The sequence below is a fragment of the Thermobia domestica genome, chromosome 8, assembly GCF_964235325.1.
Source record: "Thermobia domestica chromosome 8, izTheDome1.hap1.1, whole genome shotgun sequence".
Taxonomy (NCBI): domain Eukaryota; kingdom Metazoa; phylum Arthropoda; class Insecta; order Zygentoma; family Lepismatidae; genus Thermobia; species Thermobia domestica.
Window position 1 is genome coordinate 134,067,070 of NC_137461.1, and position 21,127 is coordinate 134,088,196.

Genomic DNA, 21,127 nt, shown 5'->3' on the forward strand with positions numbered 1-21,127 from the left:
TGTGAATTGGAACAATGATTGATTCTTTCCACTCTTGGGGCAATTCTTCCTTGTTCTAGATAAGGAGAATGAGTTTGTGTATCTTGTTCCACAATTTTTCGCCTCCAGCTAAAATTAACTCAGCCGGAATTTCATCTACACCCGGAGATTTGTGTTTCTTCAATTTCTTTATAGCGGCTTCCACTTCTATTCGATTGGGTTCTGGAATATACGGTTCTGCGGTGTGTATCTCCTTTTCTCCACGCACATTAGTTTTTGGCTGCGTGTTCAGCAAATCGTCAAAGAAATCTTTCCATCTATTTAAGAGGTTATCCGTATCGGTGAGAACTGTTCCGTCAGATTTCTTTAATATATAAGCACGAGGTTGATAGCCTTTCTTAAATTCGCTGATCCCTTATACATGTCCCGAATATTTTTATTTTTACTATTATCTTCAAGTTCCTTAATTTTAGCTTTCAAAAAATCCCGTTTCTTTGTTCTAAAAGTTTTGGAAGTTTCCCGCCTGATATCTGCGAAATTTTGTGTAGTTGTTTCATTCGGATTTTGTAGCCACCGTAATTTTGCCTGTTTTCTCTTCTCTGCTAGTTTAATGCATTCTTGGTCGAACCATGGTTTGTTCCTACGTATTTCCGCGTGTCCCAATTTTTCTATTGCTGAACTTTTAATGCTATCTCTAATTTCAATCCAAGTATCCTCAACATTGGTGCACTCCGAGTCTTCTAAAACCGCGAATCTATTCGAAACTTCAATCTGGTATTCCTCTCTTACCTGGCTCTCTTCTAATTTCTTTAAATTAAATCTCTTCGTTTTCGGACATTGAATATTACCTTTATTCAACGATAATCTCTCCCGTATTATCGCTACTACCAGGTAGTGATCAGTGTCACAATCAGCCCCTCTAAGCGACCGGACGTCAATTATGCTAGATTGTCTTCTTCTATCTACTAAAACGTGATCAATTTGGTTATGTGTTTTTCCGTCTGGTGATGTCCAAGTGTATTTATGAACGTCGCGATGTGGGAATTTTGTACTCTTCACGATTAGGTTTTTGGATGTTGCAAAGTTCACGAGTCTAACACCGTTGTCATTACTTTCCTTATGCAGACTTTCGTTCCCTATAATCGGTTTGAAAATATCCTCTCGTCCTACCTTCGCATTGAAATCCCCTAATAGAATCTTCATATGGTATCGCGGGAGTTGGTCAAATATCCGTTCCACTTCTTCGTAAAAACTATCTTTTATATCGTCACCCTTATCTTCAGTTGGAACAATAAATAAATACAATGATACATACACATCAACTTTAAGCCTTCACTATGATCGTGAAATTTTTTTTTTTTTTACATAACTATAATGGTGAGGTAATGAAATACCCCAAGTGAAAACATCCATTAATACTGTGGTCAAATGAGTTTATTTCTTTTTCAACTATTACAGTGAAAACAGACTAACTTATATACAGTCTGGGCAAAGAACCTTCTGGTGCACTTTGCATATATTCTTCTTGCACTTTACACAAACCATTTTAGTTTTTGCGGTCTCCTGATCTTGGACAAAAACGACAATGCTGCAACTTCTTTGAAGAGCTTGCTTCAGCTGTTGGTTCTACATATTCCACTTTGTCTCCACGAACCTTTTTAGCAACTTCTTGAAGATCTTGAGGTAAATATCGGATTTCGTTTCTTTGCAGATGTTCTTCTGTAAGTCCTAGGCATAACTGTTTCAAAAACTCTCTTCCTTCTAATGGCGTTGCAGCATCTGGTAAGTGGTGCAGATTATTTGTTTTCATGATTACATAGCTGTTTACTCCTGCTATATTCAACATTGCATGAAAGATTACCATGGGTCAGCGTCTTGTTCGAAGTGGAATAATTCACACACATCCGATAACAGTATCCACACACCCCTTTGAGCGATTGTTATCCAGTAAAATGTTAAGCTTATGACTCTCGCTGTCCATCTTCTGATCATGATGCACGCTGGAAAGTAACACCACAGCCTTTTCTTGGAACAAGAAATAAATTCTTTTTACTTTTACGTCCCATGGTTATGCCGGTTAGGCTAAAGGAGACGGTAATAATGAGAAATTAGTGAAATGGTGGAATGAAGAAAAAGGGAGGGAACGGAAGAACACCGAGGAAACCCACGCACACGGTGTTTGTCCACCATAAAGTTCACTTGACGCGGGCTGGAACCGAACCTGGGACCGCAAGCACCAGAGATGAACGCTCTACCACTGAGCCACCGCGACCCTTCTTGGAACAAGAGAACACAGGGTTAGAATTTCTGTGTGACGAAAAACAGACGAGTTCACAGAATGTTCTTTTCTGGTCTCAATTCATCTAGAATTTGTCGTTTCTTTAGCTTCAAATCATTGTAAGGCTTCTCTCGTGTACCAGTAGTTTACCGGGAAGTTCCACAGAACAAAACCAGTTGACTACAGTAACATTTCTGTTGGAATGCTGGCAATTGGATCGGTCCTTTCCTCTCTTTCTGCATATACAAATGCATTACAGAAGTAGCACGTTTTTGAATCACAGAGGGCTAAAATTTTTATTCTATACTTAGCAGGCTTTTTTGGCATATATATTTTAAAAGAAGAGCAACCTCCAAGTTGAACTAACATTTCGTCTACTGTAACATAATCACTAGGGATGTAATACTTGATGCAGTTTCGGATCATGTCCCAGATATCACGTATAGCTCTAAGTCTGTCGTTCTCTTTCCTTTGTGGCCTTATTATAGCAGAGTCGAATTTGAGAGCTGATAAGATACAACATAAACCGAGTGAGGGGTCATTGTCCACGAAATATATTTCTGCCTGTCCTCTGCAGCAAACTGACTACACACATCTTCATGGCCCGATTTCATCACTTGAGAGATACAATAAATGCAAACAATTCTTCAACGTCCAAATCTTTAGTGTACGATTTTGGATTCTTGTAATTTGATCGCATCTCCAGAATTTGTATTGTTATTTATATTTTGTAAAATGTACGGAATGATATTATCCGACATCAACAGCTGCCAGTTCATGACCAGATTATCAGATGGAACACTTTTAGCATTCCCTTTTACTCCAGTCAGATAAATTACAATATCTGTTGAACATGTTCTTTTCTGCACTGGTGCTGCTTCTTTCCATTTAAAGCACTTGTTTTTACCATAAAAGAACTGCTTTGAAGATTCATTTTCACTTTCATCAGAAGACTCGCAAACAGCTCTGTTCTGATATCGAAGAATGCGAACTTTCCAAATGGTAATCACTATCAACGTCACTTTCTGCATCCAATTTTACTTCTTGCAAAGCAACATCAATTTCTTCAGACGCTTAATACGTTCTGGTGGATTCGCCGTAACTGCATTCAAAATGACAACAAACCGTCACCTTTGAGATAAAAATGCAGCATGTAAATGACGGAATATTACAGTATTTTAGACCAAAAAAATAGTTACACATACATGATCGTGATGCAACAAAATACCCTACTTCCTGTACTATTCTTTCGCAAAAGAGACAAAAGTGACTTCATACCACTATGACCTCGACCACATTGAGACAAGAAAATACTGCAAGCAACAATGACATCTATTAACAATTAGAAAAATGCGCAGGTGTTGAAGGTCCGTTGGGGTTTAAAAAAAATCACAGTAAAGGGTTAAAGAAATTTTATGCACAAAACAAATCAAGCTACGGAAGTTACTTACATCTGGAATAATGAAAGATATTTAACCAAATGAATTTATATGGGAGGAAAACAAATGATTCTAAGAGAATGTGTTATTTTACGACCAATCTGGACCAGACTTCCATTAGGCTCGCGCGGTGAAGCACTGACATGTGACATAACATCAAGAAAATCTGCGATTCGAAGCATTCCGCGAAGTGTCACAATGGACTTTTACAGGAAATGAGTTAAGAGTACGAACTAGCATAACTTAAGCAAAAATGTGTTCAAGTCAGTGGAACTTACGTCGAAGACTAACGAAAAAACCTACTTGTGCTAGGCTAGAGTCTTCAATTTTTGGCAGTTTCGTTCCTTTCTTATAAAATGCTGACCATGACTTTGTATATTAAACACACTAAACATTTCTTGAATATTCAGGTTTGTGTTACTTTTTATAACACCACTAATTTCTGAACAATATATGAATGATATTCAGTTACTCATACCAAAGGACAGGATACAATCTATTAGGATACAAACTAAAATAAGGAAACTTCCAAACCCATACCCGCCCTGGCTGGAGGACATTGTCACGCCTCCTTATTTAATTTGTGATTGTTGTAGATCTTATCTTATCAGTCCAGTCGTTAAAGAATGTCTTATTTTTGGATTTTCTTTACTAAAGAAAAAATGTTTAAGCGGTAGTGGTGATTCCAGTTAATGGCCAGTAAATTTATTGTTGAAAGATGAAGTGAAAAAAAAAAAAAAAAAAGACGTTAAAGCCTATGAAAAGTTTTAAAAAGGCCAAATAAAAAAACTGCCGAAAAAGGAAAAAAAAAGACAAATAAAATCCACCATTTACTCGTCTATAATGACCCAAAATGAACATATGTTAAGCCTCGTCTTCGGGCATTCGTAAAAAAGAGGATTTTTCCTCAATTTCCTCAACTCCCTAATAATGAATGTTCATATGTACACTAGAAATTGATTGTCATCAATACCTATTGCCGTAACTGTATTTGTAAACGTTGATAAGTTCATATAAAACGTAAACTTTAATATATCTACCTTAATTTTAACCAACTTCAAAAATAGGAGGAAATTCTCAATGCGACTCTCCCGTTCGGATATAGATATGTTGCTTCTATGTTCACGCATAACTTCGAAATAGATGCACCGATTTGGATATTATATATATATATATATATATATATATATATATATATATATATATATATATATATATATAAAATTACTTTACCGGTGATTCCGTATAGATTTCATTAAGATCTAGTTGTAGTCTTCGGAGCTAGACCATGAAACTTCTCAACTGTTGATAGAGTTAGTACCGTGTATGTTAACCACGTATAATTCCGTAACGTGTAGACCGATTTACATATATAATTTAAATAAAAATTTAGAGTAATCAGAATTTCCTAATGTAAGTAATTACAATTTCATATTATCCACCATTTTGATTACCTCGAAAGTAGGCCTACATAGTGCATTGGTTGCAGGCGTCCCTCTCTGTTAACCACGGAGGTCTCGGCATTCGCAGCGCCATGGACCTGGCTATTTCATCCTTTCTGTCTTCATTTTATGGCGCTAAGCCATTGATCGAGACCATTCTCCAACAAGATCTTAGTCTTGTAACGGATTCGGATGTCAACGACAGCATTTCTAAGTGGTCATTTATCGTGGGATCAGATCCCCCTGATCTTGATAAGAGATGATTACAATCCTCTTGGGACGATCCCCTTATAAATCATCACTTTTCTTCTCTACTTCAGTCATCCGATAACCCAGAAGACAAGGCCAGACTCCTAGCTACATCATCTCCTGAAGCAGGCGCTTGGCTCCATGCTATCCCATCACCTTTAGGATTGCATATTCCCAATGATAGTTTTCGAACTGCCAGTACACTGCGTTTGGGAGCAGACGTTTGCGAGCAATACAGATGTCCTGCCTGTAAAAGTGTCGTAAACAAAAAGAGCCTTCACGGACTCTGTGCCAATAGTGCGGGCAGACATTCACGCCACCCACTCCAGCGTCAACGACATTATCATGAGGGCACTAATTTCAGCAGGCGTTCCTTCTATACGCGAACCGTTGGGATGCAGTCGTGCAGACGGTAAGAGGCCAGATGGTATGACCCTAATACCGTGGAAGAAAGGAAAAGCATTTCTATGGGATTTTACTTGTTCCATACCATCGCCCCATCAAATCTACATTCTTCTTTATTACAAGCTGGCAACGTGGCTGCTCGCCGTGAAACAGAAAAATGCAAGTACAGCAATTTACTTGACAAATATCAATTTTGTCACTATAGCTATCAAATCAGGTCTTAACTTTATAAAAGAAGTCGGACACCGCATTTATTTATCGTCAGGAGACGCTAGAGCAACCTCTTTTCTACTGCAACGCATCAGTACAGTACATGGCAGTACAAAAAGGGAATGTTGCATCAGTTTTGGGAACGCTACCCTCTGGTAAGGAACTGGAGGAGGTAATTTTCTGTAATGTAAGTTTGAAAGTGCTCAATTTTATTTATATTTATAGATATTTCATTATGTTATTTCTATTTCAAAAATTCGTTATTAATTTCATGTTGCTCATTCTACTTTTATATATTTATTTCTGTCCAATTGAATTATTTCTAATTATTTATTGTTTCGAGTATATTGTTTATGAATTTGTGTGTCATATTTTAAACATACATGTATAGCGATTTAAAACTATTTACATATATATATATATATATATATATATATATATATATATATACACAAAATCTTAGGAAAATGTAGAAATACACATGTGCATCTAAACATAATCAAGCTTGAGAGTTTCAAAGTGAAAATAACAGTGAGCTGACAGTTAATACAATGGCTATCTTACCCCATTTTCATTCTTTTTTTTTAAATGTTTCTGGTTTTCCAATCAGCCATTCAATTAATAAATCATTCATAATTTGTTTTTCACATTCCTTCATGTGTCTTGACTCGAATTATTTTCTACAATTCATGGCATTATTTATATTGTTTCTATGATTTAACAATTATGTCATTACTTTTTTCATGAACTATATGACTAACAAGAACTTGTTAAAACAAATAATTTAACTTACATTCCATATGCAGTTCCTAACTGATATTCGGGTATAACTAATGCCACCATTGGCCACAAAGCACTTGCCAATAATGAATATGATACACCCATGATGCTCTGAAAAAAGGTGAAAAATTAATATAACAACTTTATATAAACATTAATACCAATCAAGTGCATTAGGTAAGGGACTATCCGGTTTGTTACAAGGATCAGACTGTGTCAAGTGATTGGTCAACAATCACGTTCCGTGCTAAATCGAGTCTCGAAACTCCAAATCCAGATGTGAAATGTTTCAAGCGCGCAACCTCAGCGTGGGTCGCCCTGGGAGATTCGAAGAAGATGCATATACTTTCTTATTATTATTAATTTTACTTAAACAACTTAACTTTTGACAACGTTCTTTACTATTTACCTTACGTGCTATACATAGTTTCTAAGCTCTAATATCTTCGCAATCAATTAGCAATCTCGTTATAGTTTTCGAGATATATGGTCGAATTAATTTTTTCACTAATTTTCCATTGACTTTAATGTTCATGTTTCGTGCCTTTTTCAGGGTTCGTACAAAAATATTGAACTTAATTTCCTTGAATTGTCCAGGTTTTCCAGGTCTAGTGGAAGAAACTATCAGTAAGAGAATACATAAATTTTAAGAATAATATATTTATATATTTAACAATGGCCACCCTTCTCCCTAATGAACGTTTGCAATTAAATATTGAATCACAAGAAAATAAATAATTAAAATAAATAAAATTTAAAATATCCAAAACTTTAGAACATAGATAAACCTAACGGTATATATTTGCAATCATTCATACCATTCCCCTATCCACGCAGTTTTATTTTAACAAAATTCACAATTTTACTGTTTTATTGTCATTAACAATTTTTAGTTTTAGAATAAACAACACAATATATAATGTTCTTATACTAAAATAGTTTTATTCTACAAGTTTTGCATAACCTTACTGATTTCTTCATCTATTTCTTCAACTTCCACACTGTGAGCTTTCTCCAAGCGTTTCTTTTTTTCCCCTCAAGTCATTTAATTCTTTTAGCTTCCGCTTTTTCATTTGAATTTTCTGATCGTTTTCCTTTACTGCATAGTGTTTTCTTTCCAATGCCATTTCATATCTTGTCCGAGATCTTTTAACTGTTTTAACTAATTCCTGTGAAATCTGAATATTGCTAATACCACCCGCATATTGAATGCCACCATGTACTTGTCTCAGTGCTACAATTGAATCCTCCAACAAATTTTCAACCAAGAGGCTCTTGGTTGAAAAACCGGATTCAACTGTTGCGTTCCCATGTGATAATATAAGAACAATTTTGAATACAGCCCACAAGTCAGTAAATTTCTTGTCTTTCTTAAGAAGACATGCCCAGAATTTGTCCAGATCATCTTTAGTTTCACAAAAATTTTCAAAGACTCCCCGGTATTTCTCTTTTGTCAACCTACACAAAGTCATACACTGAGCAACTACTCTCTCTGCAAAATTTTCTGACAACCGATTGCTGAACTGAAGGATCTGGCTACATGTTTTCATTCGCTCCTGAGCCAAAGATGGCGTTTTCAAAATAACTTCCGGATCAAGAGATGACACGGTACGAACAAGGGGATACTTTAAGGGGCTGCGCGCAAAGTTCTTTTTGCCTGTTGCCACTAGAAACCGTTGACATTTCAAAGAAAATTCCGCTTTCTGCCGATCAGAAGCTCCACATTTGGCTACCGCTTTTCTTGCCCCAAAAAATGTCTTTATTTTCCAAATCCAATGAAATCAATTTCTTGATTGATTCACACTTTTCAATAACATCAGCTTTAACACCTCGCCTCATCCAGCTTTTAACAAGGTTGGCACGTGTGTTGTACAAGAATGGCACCATAGGTTTGGAAGACTGAAATGCTCTTAAAGATTCCTCTAGTTCTGTTGCCAAGATCTTGAAGAACGCCAATTTTGCTGACATTAACAAATCGTCAACTCCTTCCTTGACATGTTTCACTGATACACTGCTGGGAATGTTAGCTCAATTCAAGTACTTCTTTACATGGGGAAATACTTCCAATGCCCTTTCTGCGCACTGCGCATTTTCTACTGAGCGCACCTGAAAAAATGTTTGGGGAAATGTGGAAGTCCCAGAGGATGCAACGTAGCCTCCTCGTCGTGCTGGACTATCTTTAAACAAACAGCAAAAGCCCTTTAAAAAAATATTAACTTTCCATTTTGCAGCTCCATGACCTGTTTGGAATGCCCCATGAACCACATGAAGACTACATGATCTTAAATCTAATAACTGTGGATCTGTAGAATCAGTCAATTTCTTCTTTTAGATTTGACAGAAATTTCCAATTCACGGAAGGTTCATCCATATTGCCTTGCAGCATCTTCTTCAGAGGCACTTTTGAGAGTCCTTCCTTAAACTTAGATAAGAGATCTTCAGCTGTAGCATGGTTAAAAAAAACTGATGTAAGATATCTCGTAGAAATCTCCTCCTTTGTATCGTTCCAAAATCTCACATGAATGTCCATCTGCCCCTTTCGGGCTACCTTATTTAACACTTCATCAAAGCACACTACAATGTCCTGACACCCGTTTACTGATCCACAGCACTGACTCTAAAGTATGGTGCGAGGCCGTAACAAATAACATAACTACACTTCAAAGGCCCATGCTAAAATTCTGTGCAATTACACTATCTTGGAACATATGTTTAAACAGTATATGATCATTTTTAGAGGAATTTTAAGATTTTCTGTTCACTAGAAGTCTCACTGCCCACAATATTTCTGCAGATGACACTTCATCTTTTTCAACGAAGCCTTTTATAGATGGTTGTTTTAATTCTTCTGTGATGATTGTTCCTTTTGTTTTTGAACTAGCTTAAACATATCCACAACACTTTGATTTTTTTACTGTACTGTAACTCTCCAGTCTTTGCCTGTGTGTTGGTCCTTTTGCATGGCTTTTGTCTGTACTCCCATATTACTCAATGAAAAACTTTTAGAGCATACCTCGCAAAATGCACTACGCACATCCACTTTAAACCACCTTCAACCAAGGCGTCCACGCAGGATGTAATGCTGGCTAATCACTGACTATTAAACACTTGATCTTTAGCCAGACATCTCTATAATTCAAAGTTAATATACCTGCAAATAGATGAAAATTAAGCAGCAAACTTAAAACAGCTAGACGATTCTGCCCTCCAAAGCCAAAAGTCGTGCCACAGAAAATCTGCTTTTGAATAAATCGTTATTTACTGTTTACTAATAAGCCAGCATTTTATGGTACAACGTCCGTATCAGATAAAAAAAATTTATTCATATAGCTCTGCTATTTTGCAGATTCAAAGTTCTCTCTTTTTCAGATGAGGTATTACGTTGATATGACCTAGCTCATGTCACTAACTCAATTCTGAAAAAAAACTATAGATACGGCTTTTTAGCTTTGGAAGACAGGATCGTCTAGCTACTTAAGTTCGCTGCTTAATTTTCACAAGTCATTTCTCAATATAGGAAAAATAATAGGATTTTATGAACCTGCACAAAATGCTAATACATCGAATATACAGTGAAACCTGTCTATGTTGGCCACCATCGGTTCCATCGAAAAATGGCCAACTTGGACAGGTGGCCAACTTACAGAAAATAAGTGTGATTTGTGTATTTTTAGAATGGATTCCTAGTATTACTTGATTGTAAAATTTTAATAAGCAGTGGCACGACAACTACTTATAAATAATGTATAAAGAGTAATCGTAAAAATATACAGTACTAGAAAATATTACTATATATATATGAAGACTTTAAGACAAATTGCACTGAAATTATACCAAATATTGTATACTCATAAATAAAATACGTGCAACATGAGCTTTGGGGGGCCCGGGCCCCCTCAGTCCCCCCAGGATCGGCGCTCTTGATAGTATGTTTAATATATATGCATACCTTTCTCTTCCTGAAAACTAGTCTGGTACATTGGATTATTCGGATTGAAAACACAATAACACAAACAACCATGAAATAGAAGTGTATGTACACAGTTTATTGAAATTGATATTATAGCACACTGAGTTATTCAGATTGAAAACAAGAAAAGCTAAGTTATAAATTGATAAATTCATATGCAATTTATATGACTTCTTTTCAGTTGTTACTGAATGGTGGTTCATTCTAGATGTATTTGCTTTATTCTTTTTGGCAGATATACACATTCTAATATTGAAGTTAACTATCTCTTGTTATTCTAATGAGCTAGAAGTGTTTCCCCCGGAGCAAAATATGTTTTGAGAAAATTTTGAGGGAATTCATACCTCAAAACCTCCGCTACCTTTTGACATGCAGTCAGGTGCCAATAAATGACAATTGAGATTTAACCTTGAGAATTTTCCGGAATTACTAAAGCTTCCCACTGATGAAAGGAGCCGATATAGCTAATGGTTTTACCAAAACAGACAGGGTAAACAAATACGTACAACCATTTCTTGAATTCCTGTACGTGCTTTTTCTTATTCACATCTTCCTTCACCACCCTTTTATGAGGGTAGTGTTCTGGCCATTGACCTCCAAGAACAAATCATGTGAATCTATGCTTCTTTGGGTCCAGTCACAAATACAGAACATCTGCCTCTCATATGGGAATTCAAAAGAGTTAAGAAAAATAACAAAACTGTATTTTTCGTGGCCAAGATACGCAGGTAAATTTATCATTATCATCATAGGGTGAACATTGCTTCAGTGTGGCCAACTTCCAAGATAGACAGGTGGCCAACTTATAGAGTAGTAACGAATGTCTTATGGGAAAATGCAGGTTCAAGACGAACTAGGCCAAGATAAGCAGGTGGCCAACTTAGAGAGGTGGCCAAGTTGACAGGTTTCACTGTACCACAAAAGTTAAAAAGGAAATTTTTGAAGAAAAGGTAATAGCAAGAATTTGGAAACATCTACGACATACTTTATTGTCTTAGAATAAATTCTGAGATTGCAAGGATGAAATTCTAAAGAACTGCTTCTGTAGGACAGTATCGCTTTCAGAAAAAATGGAAGGGTTACTAGTGCGCCCATTATAAGGTTCATTTATGAATGTTGTACCGGATCGGTTAAAGGGAAACAATATTAAGCTGAGAAGCCTACTAAGGGAATTATCAAGTACAGTGGAGTCCCGCTAATACTAACTAATTGGGACCAAACCCTGTTCGGATTACGTGATTGTTCAGATTAACCGGAATAACAGTAAAATCGCGGTTTGAAGCGGGTGAACGGCTCTATTGTATTGTAATACGTAGCATACAGTATTTCAAAACACGTTTTCTGACTACAGTATATGTATTGTACTGGAAAAATGCTCAAAAATGTTGGAAAAAACTTGATACCTTTATTTTCCCACGTACAGTAAGTTACAAATCTTTTCATTAAGAGTATATTATCTTTGTGTAGTTGAAAGACGACAATACTGTATTACATTATTGTATTTCACTCCTACTAAATCTGTAAGCTTCAATATTCTACAGTACGTACACTGTATTCTATTTCAAACTTTGTGTAATTGTCGTAATGAGGCTTAAGGTCTGAATAGAGGTACAGTATTGAAGAAAAAACTGCATTTAACGAAAGTTTACTTTGTTTTCTACGAAAACATGCACCCATTTCCATCCTTTTAGTTATTAATTTCCTAAAACTGCTTATTTTCGCCACAAAAAATAAATAAAATAAAATGAAATATTCTTCCCTGACCTATTCGGATTAGCGGGACTCCACTGTAAATATTTTTGTTCCATACTTGAATGCATTCAAAATATACAAAAATATTGAACTCAATTTCCCTGATATTTCCAGGATTTTTACTTCCAAAATCAATTTCCATGAGATTTCCAGGTTTTCTAGGTAGTTTTTACAGTGTTCCATTGGGCAATTTCCTTTCTGAATGTAGAATCTACATAGTGTGTTCTATCATTAAGCTGAATTTCAGCCATCTCCCTCTTTCGGTTTTTGAGATTGAGGTAAGTAGAAGAATTCTTTGTTTCTCATTCATTTTCCATTGAAAGTAATGTTAATGTTTCGTGCTTTCTGAGTATGTTTCATCCAATTTAGGACAATTTGCTTTCGAAATATAGAATCTAAATAATATATTCTACATTTGAGCTGAATTTCAGCCATCCCCCCAAAGTCTGTTCACATCATTGTAACCAGATAGGCCCTTTACAGGTTTTACTAATAAAAACACTAAATATCTGATAATTACACTATTAAAAAAAAATGCATACTAGCGTGTCTGCGGTGTATTGCTAATATTACGGAAACGTAAAGGACTTAATCGAAATGTTTATAATTTCGAAAATTAAACTTCAATATTATTTTAGTGTATGAAAATGCAGTCACCTTGGAAAAACCGAGTAATACAAATAAGTTATTATTGGAATAGTAACAACTTGGAGAAGGACACCAGGAACCAAAAAACAATTATATAACAAAACATTTTTGTTTTGTAAAGAATGTGAAAGCAAGTGTTTCCCCGCATACATCAGTATAACTATTATTTCATAGTCTAAAATGCACTGGTTCTGAAGAACACGAGAAAGGAAAATAACACATGCGGCGTATATAAAACCTTCTGGTTTCTAAACCAAGGTATTCAGTCATTCGGTCGTATTTATGCGGTTTTTTCAATCGCGTTCAGTCGGTTGAAGTCTCGTCTCGTGAGACTATCGGGCAGGTGGTGCAATTGTAACAGACCACGGTAGTAAGGCGAATATATTGTCGTCGTTGCTGACGAACATCGATGGACTAAAAAATGTAAGTTGTATATTGCATGGTTTTTTATACTCTTATGCATAATTATGGCTGGGCAGTACAAGTCAATTACATCCTCATAACCGTAGGTTTTGATAAATCCGAAACAAATTATTACAATTAATTTTGTAATTTGCTTTAAAAAAAAATCTCGTAAAGCATTTTGATGTTTATTTACAAATAATGTATAACTGTAATTTGTCAAAGTATAATGTCTCAATGTAATAATTATTATTCATCCATCTTACGTAATCTATTTGAGCTCTTTGACGCACAAGCATCTTATTCTCGATGTGGATGACCCATATACTTATTAATAATTATATTTGATTTAAAATAGCCCTGTAAGGTGCTCATCCACTTTGTATTATTAATATTTATTACAATAAAATGAAATAAGGTTAATTACCGTGTTTAATCATAAATTACTCTTTTAACCCCTGTTCTCCTGCAATAGGTTAAGTACTAATTAGTACAATTATAAATATTCATTTCATTTATTCACATACATTTATTCACGAAAACTTACAAGGCAAGGCTAAACTCAGCGTGAAGCCTTCACTAAAATTCAATGACAGGACTAAACTTAGCGGAAAACCTTCACTACAATTCAAAAAGGCGGGACTAAACTTACCGGAAACTTTCATTAAAGTCAAAAAGGCAGAACTAAACTTGGAGGTAAGCCTTCAATAAAATTCAAAAAGGCAGGCCTAACCTTAGCGGAAAGCCTTAAGTTCAACGTAAAAAAGAAAAGTACAATGAGCTTCTCGAAGCCTGAATACCACTAGAAAGAGTAGTTTTACCTTTTAACTGTACAGTAACAATTTAAAAAGTTTCACTACGCGAATTGTATTGTGGTACATAAAAACTTCTCTGTCTATCTTTCATTTTTTTTTCCGTATCTTAGATGTGTGCTCATCTGCTGGACTTGAGATGCTCTTAAGCATTGGGAAGTACATAAAACTAGAAACACATATTACTAGTTCATTACAGAGAGTTACGAAAATACGGCCTAATGTGGACCGAAGGCTGGCCGAATTTGTGAAAATGCCGGGTTATTGGGAATGGGATTAAAAAAAAAAAAAAAAGTAAGAGTGTTTCCTCAGAAAATACAATACTGTACTTGTATGCATTGGTTGCTTGAGAACCAACAGAAAATAAACTGCCCAAATTCCCTTAAACAAAGGAAAAGTACGTACTTCATGAACGCAAAGAGCATTTACTATACATGAAAATGAAAACTAACCCTGGGAAAGGTTGCAGGTAGACTGAATGGCTGAGCGCGCTCCGGCACCAGACACGTGGTGGAGGAGTAGGAATGTGACGCGGGAAGCAGGGACACACGCTTGCGGGGAATGACCTTGAACGGGTCTGCGCGCGGTGTCTTTTTCGCCCTGCCAGGGTGTGGCCGAATTATCCGGACTGCCGAGTTATCGAATGCCGAGTTTTAGGGACTCTCCTGTACTTTTATTACGATCGTTTCTTGCTCTTGATTCAGAATGTTTTACTTATACGAAGTATACATTCAAAATAGTGAACTCCCCAGTAGAGATGCTAAACGCTCCAGTCATGAAGAATATTTTTATTGGGCAACAGCAGACTATCTAACATCCAATCCTTAAATGATTGATTAATGTTACCAACATTTATTTCGGAACAGCTTATTTTCATTACTCCCCCGCCGAAAAAATCTTTAATTGATATGCACTCCACATAGAGTATGCTAGTTATCTTCTTGTAGCCAATCAAACTAGATTTTTGAATATTTCACCAACAACGGGACACGAGGACTTTTCACTAACGAGACTTTTTATTAGTAGTGCATCAAATATTTATGAATTTATAAGGTTTTTGTCTTTACCTTGCGTATTTTTGACAGCCGACAAATGAAATAAAGTAAATGAAAACGGAAATATGGTTAATGCATATCTTCTTGGCCAACCACGATGCTCATTCCGTGCCAACTACATTCGAACTTTATTTTGTTGGGTTTTGTTCTTTGATGGGAACTCAGTGAAATCTAATTTAACGTTCCGCGGACAAAGGAGGCAAAATGCAAATGAATGAAAACGAAGGTTTAGTGGAATGACAACGGAAAAAAAAGTACCCACATAAACTCACATATCAAGGGCCGTCACGCAACAGACACAAGCACTCTACTATTAAGACAACGTGTCAAGTAACAAAGCGGTTTATATGACTGGAAGTAATCAGTCAACAACTGGATTTTATTTGTTCATTACAATAAAATCAAATATAATGAGACTTTTTGAAGAAAAACATATTAAGCAAGAAAGAAGAAAAAAAAAACTTTTACTCACCATTGCTATAAATGGATTTAAAAACGTGAATGCCAATAAGGCGTGGCATCCCAAAGTAACAACTATGGACAGAAAAACAAAGAATACATTCCTGCCCACTTTGTCCACGAGAAGACCCAGAAGAGGGGAGGCAACAGCGGATATTATATAAACAATACTGTTAACTGCATTTGCACTTGCAGGTGAGAATTCGAACTTACGTTCGAAGAACACCCTGCAATATACAGAAAAGAAATTACATATTACAGAAAAGAAAAATAATAAGGGTGAATATACACACTACCATGTAGCAAATTTACATGAAGTAATATACCACTAAGATACTTCTTCACTTAAAACTAAACCAAAAAAGTCTAATATTAAATGAAATAAGTTATCCACTATATTATATTTCGTATGTTTACAATTTTATCAGTAGTTCCAATGAAAACAGTGAAAATTACAAATAAATGCCTAAGTAACGAATGACCCATTTGGTACGGATAAATGACTCTAAACTATCTAAAAGAGCACCTGGGCCTCTACATTCTCTGAGTGCAACAAAAAGATAAACGAAAGACAAGTATCATACATTTTAGCAAAGAATATAATAACGTTAGCAAATGCTATTTTTATTAGCATTTTTGCATAATTTGATGCTTTTTATATTGTATGATTTTTTGAACTTACAGAAACATTACAAACGAAAAATACCAAATACTGGAAGCTACAAAAGTATATAATAACAGATACAATTTAATGAGAAGATTATTTTTTAATTAATCTATAAGAGTTAAATTCTTGCGTAGTGTATGAATGTATTAAGAAACACATCACATTTCCGAGAACTCCGTTGGAATATTTTTCTTAATATGGAATTCCTTGGAACAGTTTGAATTCTTATTCAAGCAAAGGTGTACGTTACATTTCCTATCTTTGTTTTGGTTCTCATCATGCTCTTCTCTATAAATCCATGAGCTTTTGATATCATCGAACAAGAATTATTGTTTCAATCCATCATATCTTTTATTCTGAAACAAGCAAAAGTGATAATTTGACACTGAGCTTGAGCAGGAGCTATGATCGAAACCGCTGGGTTCACTACATAGAGTAATTATATAATATAAGATGTTTTAGCTGCTCTTCCCGCTGAAACTGTGATCATGGCGCCACCACTCAAGGAAGTTAGGTACCACGAACTATTACAAGCAAGAACAAATCAAAGCATTCAGAGAGCCTGAGTCTGATAGGTGAGGTGGTTTTAGTTTAGCGTCCCGTTCAGCAGCGAGGCTATATGAGACGTGGACCTACTGATTAACGTGGAATCCGAACCACATGCGCTTCCGCCGGGAATCGAACCCGGGTTTCCCACGCCAAAAGCGCGTACGCTAACCGCTTAGCCACGAGGGAGCTCCTGAGTCTGATAGAATTAGCCAATGATACACTTAGCTACTGCCAGTAGCAAACGATACAGTTAGTTACAACTCTAGCCGATAGTGTCGCAGAATCACTTTCGTTGCATTGTGGGAAAAAAATTAATTTCCATTAGTTATATAGGAAGTGGAAGTGGGTAATCAATGGTTCACTATCACTACTATCTTTCCCTTCATGTGACCTTCGCTTTCTCTTTCCTGTTACAATCGAATGATCCACCGATTAAAAACCGAAAACAATAAATCACTTTCACTCGAAATTTTATTCTATTTTTCTGTTCTCTCTGCATTCAATCCAAAACTTCATTAATGCAAGATTAATCATAAGCAAAATGATAACATTTGAAGTCTGCATTTTAGTTTTGAGCGAAGTGCGATATTTTCTCACATCTGGAATGCAAAATCGATGCTCCTGTTTTCTGATTGTACACATATTCACAGAAGAACGAGGTACTCTTACATGTTTTTCTCAGGGAGGAAAAAAAAAAAAAAAAAAACTTTTAGCCATCCTCACTGGATTGTATCTTGTGCTTATTTTTGATGGTATTAGAAAACCCTTGTGGCCTCTTCACTCTACAACTAGTTTATCGTCATCTCTACAGAATTCCTTCATCTCACTCCCTTTTCATCTTGGTCGACCTGCTGTAAGAAAGATGCCTCTAAGCCTAATAAAACTGGATAGTACTTGTCCCCTCAATCTTATGCTTTCAATATCTTAAGAAATTGTTATATAGTACCTATCAAAACAGACAAAACTACTTTTCGGAATCGTTTGTAGATGTCGAAGGTTATATCTGGTCCTAAAAATAACCTAAATCAATGACTGATATAAACTTTCCCTGATAAATATCAAAATCTAATACCATAGCCTGAGATGATGTAACAAAAAAAATCTGCTTATCAACCGGACGGCGCTTTCCCTACAGAGCACCTGCTGAAAAAAAGAGATCATTTGCTCATCTGCAGAGGTAAAGTTATAACCAAATGATCCCTCACTAGAAAAATTCGGACTCCCTCTCAACACGGTGCAGAAGACACATATTCTTCCGATTGGCCTTTAGATCAATCATGAGTTTCCAAAGACTTGGAAACTATCTTCGCGTGCATTTTTCTCATTCCCAAAATCCCGTGTTAAAATTTGAACGGTAAACCGATTTAAATATAATGCATCACTGATAATTCTGAACATCAATCTATGGATCTGTCATTTTTACCATATTTTCGTCCATTTTGAGACTGAAGGTCAAACCGCATGAGGTTCGTCTTCTACATTTTATCTTTTTGCCATCTGAGAACTTGAGATGTGGATACAGAATTGTTGAGTTGAGTTTATTTTAGTTTAGCGTCCCTTTCAGCAGCGAGGCTATATGAGACGTGGACCTACTGATTAACGTGGAATCCGAACCACATGAGCTCCCGCCGGGAATCGAACCCGGGTCTCCCACGCCAAAGGCGCGTACGCTAACCGCTTAGCCACGAGGAAGCTCCGTGGATACAGAATTGTGTCTATGAGCCCTTTACAACTCTCCATAAAGCATAAGAGCGGCTTCGCCAGGCTTTACTCGATATTTAATGGACAACGATGGTGAAAAATTTGCCCATTTATTTTTAAAACGCATATCACAACCATATCTTCACTTCTGATGCTCTTAACAATCGAGTAGCAACTGCTACGAGCTCAAACTTGCACTAAGCCTACAGCAATTATTAACTTAATCGTTTATTTGGTCCTGTTGCTTACAAGCAACATCGCTTTCTATTGCGTTTTCCGCACGAATTATAACTTCAGTGATCTTTTAATTGGCTTTATTGCTTTCATACAATATTCATATACATGATTTGCGGGTCGCTTGTCTAGATATTTCTAATCTACGTCAACAGGGGACAGTCAAATTTACAGGGTGTCTACTAAATTTCCAAAATGAAATTTCGTGACCTTTTCTTTACCAAACCATAAAATTTCCCTAACATTCTCAAGAGTGAATTCGGGTGCAAATTAGGCCGAATTTTCATGCATGCGATAGAATACTTTGCTTGCGATTCAGTAGCGTCTAAAGCCCAGCATAAAGACATTTTTGGTGATGAATTTTGACATTTTATAGAACAAAATTTTCCAGTCTGTGCTTATATTTGTACAGATAAAAAAGCCCCAAAAGCTAAATTTATTGACTTTCATGACCGTCTTCTGATTTCGTGACCGATAGACACCTTGATTTAGTATCGTATAAGGGGCGATCAACTGAAACCCGTTCACTGGTCATAACTCATGAAATAAATTTTATTTCGAGTGGAAACTTGTACACTATCTAGATGCGTCTATGGTTAGCGTGCAGTAAAAATATTGTGCAGAAGTCACCATGAGCGTTGAGACACTTGTCCCACTGTGTCACTAAATTACAAATGCCATCCATGTCAACATCCTAGGAATCCACTGCGCGCACACTTTATGATACCGCAGATCTTTCACAATTTTCTGACTAGTACCATAACTCATGTTTAATCCATTCGCTATGGATTGAATACTAATGCGTCTATGTGCAGCTATAGCCGCATTCACCTTTTCCCGCATGTCTTCTGTAGCAACAACATGGGCTTGACCAGGACGGGGATAATCAGCGGTTTGTTCACGCCCCTTCCGAAACATTCTGGCCCAGTCCACCACTGTTGTTTTGGAGACGCATGCATCACCATACACGTCTTTCACACGCCGGAACACTTCAGCTGGTTGACAATCTTCGGCACTCAGAAACTTGATGACGGCACGCTGGTCCTGTTTGGAGGTATTGGGAATCTTGAACGCCATCTTTCACTCGTTATACCTTCAAACCGGAAACACGTATCAACACACAAAGACATTAGCCAATACACACTATTAAACAAACAATATCCTCCTGCACACTATACCAATAATACATGGAACGAACGGGTTTTAGTTGATCGCTCCTTATAGAAGCTTTATCTCTTACGTTCCGCGAAAGTTGTTTTGTTTGTGGTTTTTCACTCTGTATGAAGAAAAAAAATGAAATGAAATCTTTGAGTTTTACGTCCCACGCTTATGCCGATTAGGCCAAAGGAGACGGTGGTGATGTAATGAATGAAATGGTGGAATGAAGAAAGTGTGAGAAAACGGGAGAATCCCGAGAAAACCCACGCACACGGTTTTTTTCCACCATAAGGTTCACTTGGCGAGGTCTGGGATCGAACCCGGGACCCCTAGCACCAGAGGTGAACGCTCTACCACTGAGCCACCGCGGTCCCCCTCTGTAGGAAGATATTTCAACGAAACAGTTGCTAATTACTGAGAATATTCTTATGATAGCGGATCATATTAGGGCAATGCTGCTCATAACAACACATAAGACCTATTTTATAGCAATGTTGCTTGGAAATAAACATCCTGTATTTTGTATCCTACGAAAATACTTTAAAAATTACGAAATCATGATCAGGAAGACAAGGTGAAACATAAAAACAAATTAAATATTTTAACGGTAATTTATCAATGCTTGCCAATTAAAGCGTTAACATGTGAAAAGAAGAAACAAAAGTGCTACTGGTTGGTGGTCAATGTTGTCAAGTCTCACTTCCTTTTAACCAAATCTCGTACATTAACATTGGTACAAATATAAAATTAACAAAAATTTTAAAAGCATTTTTCCACATGGCACGAAAAGCATACAAATAATGTACTGCAAAACTAATTTCTTACGCATTCCACTAACCGTAAACTAGTACAATCATGTTTAAAGCATCTATAATTCTTGGCTACTTTTCAATGTTATTGTACGTTGGTAAAGAACAAGAAACAAAAAAACACTACTG

General features: G+C 36.3%; 1 protein-coding gene across 1 annotated transcript in view; it reads right to left on the reverse strand.

Annotated features, from left to right (window-relative positions):
- The window catches only part of LOC145693219 (lysosomal dipeptide transporter MFSD1-like), a 66,540-nt gene that overhangs the window by 20,271 nt on the left and 25,142 nt on the right, over positions 1 to 21,127 (reverse strand). Inside the window, exons 6-7 of the mRNA XM_081769010.1 lie at positions 15,894 to 16,107; positions 6,796 to 6,893 (exon numbers count right to left, since the gene is read on the reverse strand). Of these exons, the coding sequence (XP_081625136.1) occupies positions 6,796 to 6,893; positions 15,894 to 16,107 (312 nt within the window). The remainder of the gene's footprint in view (positions 1 to 6,795; positions 6,894 to 15,893; positions 16,108 to 21,127) is intronic.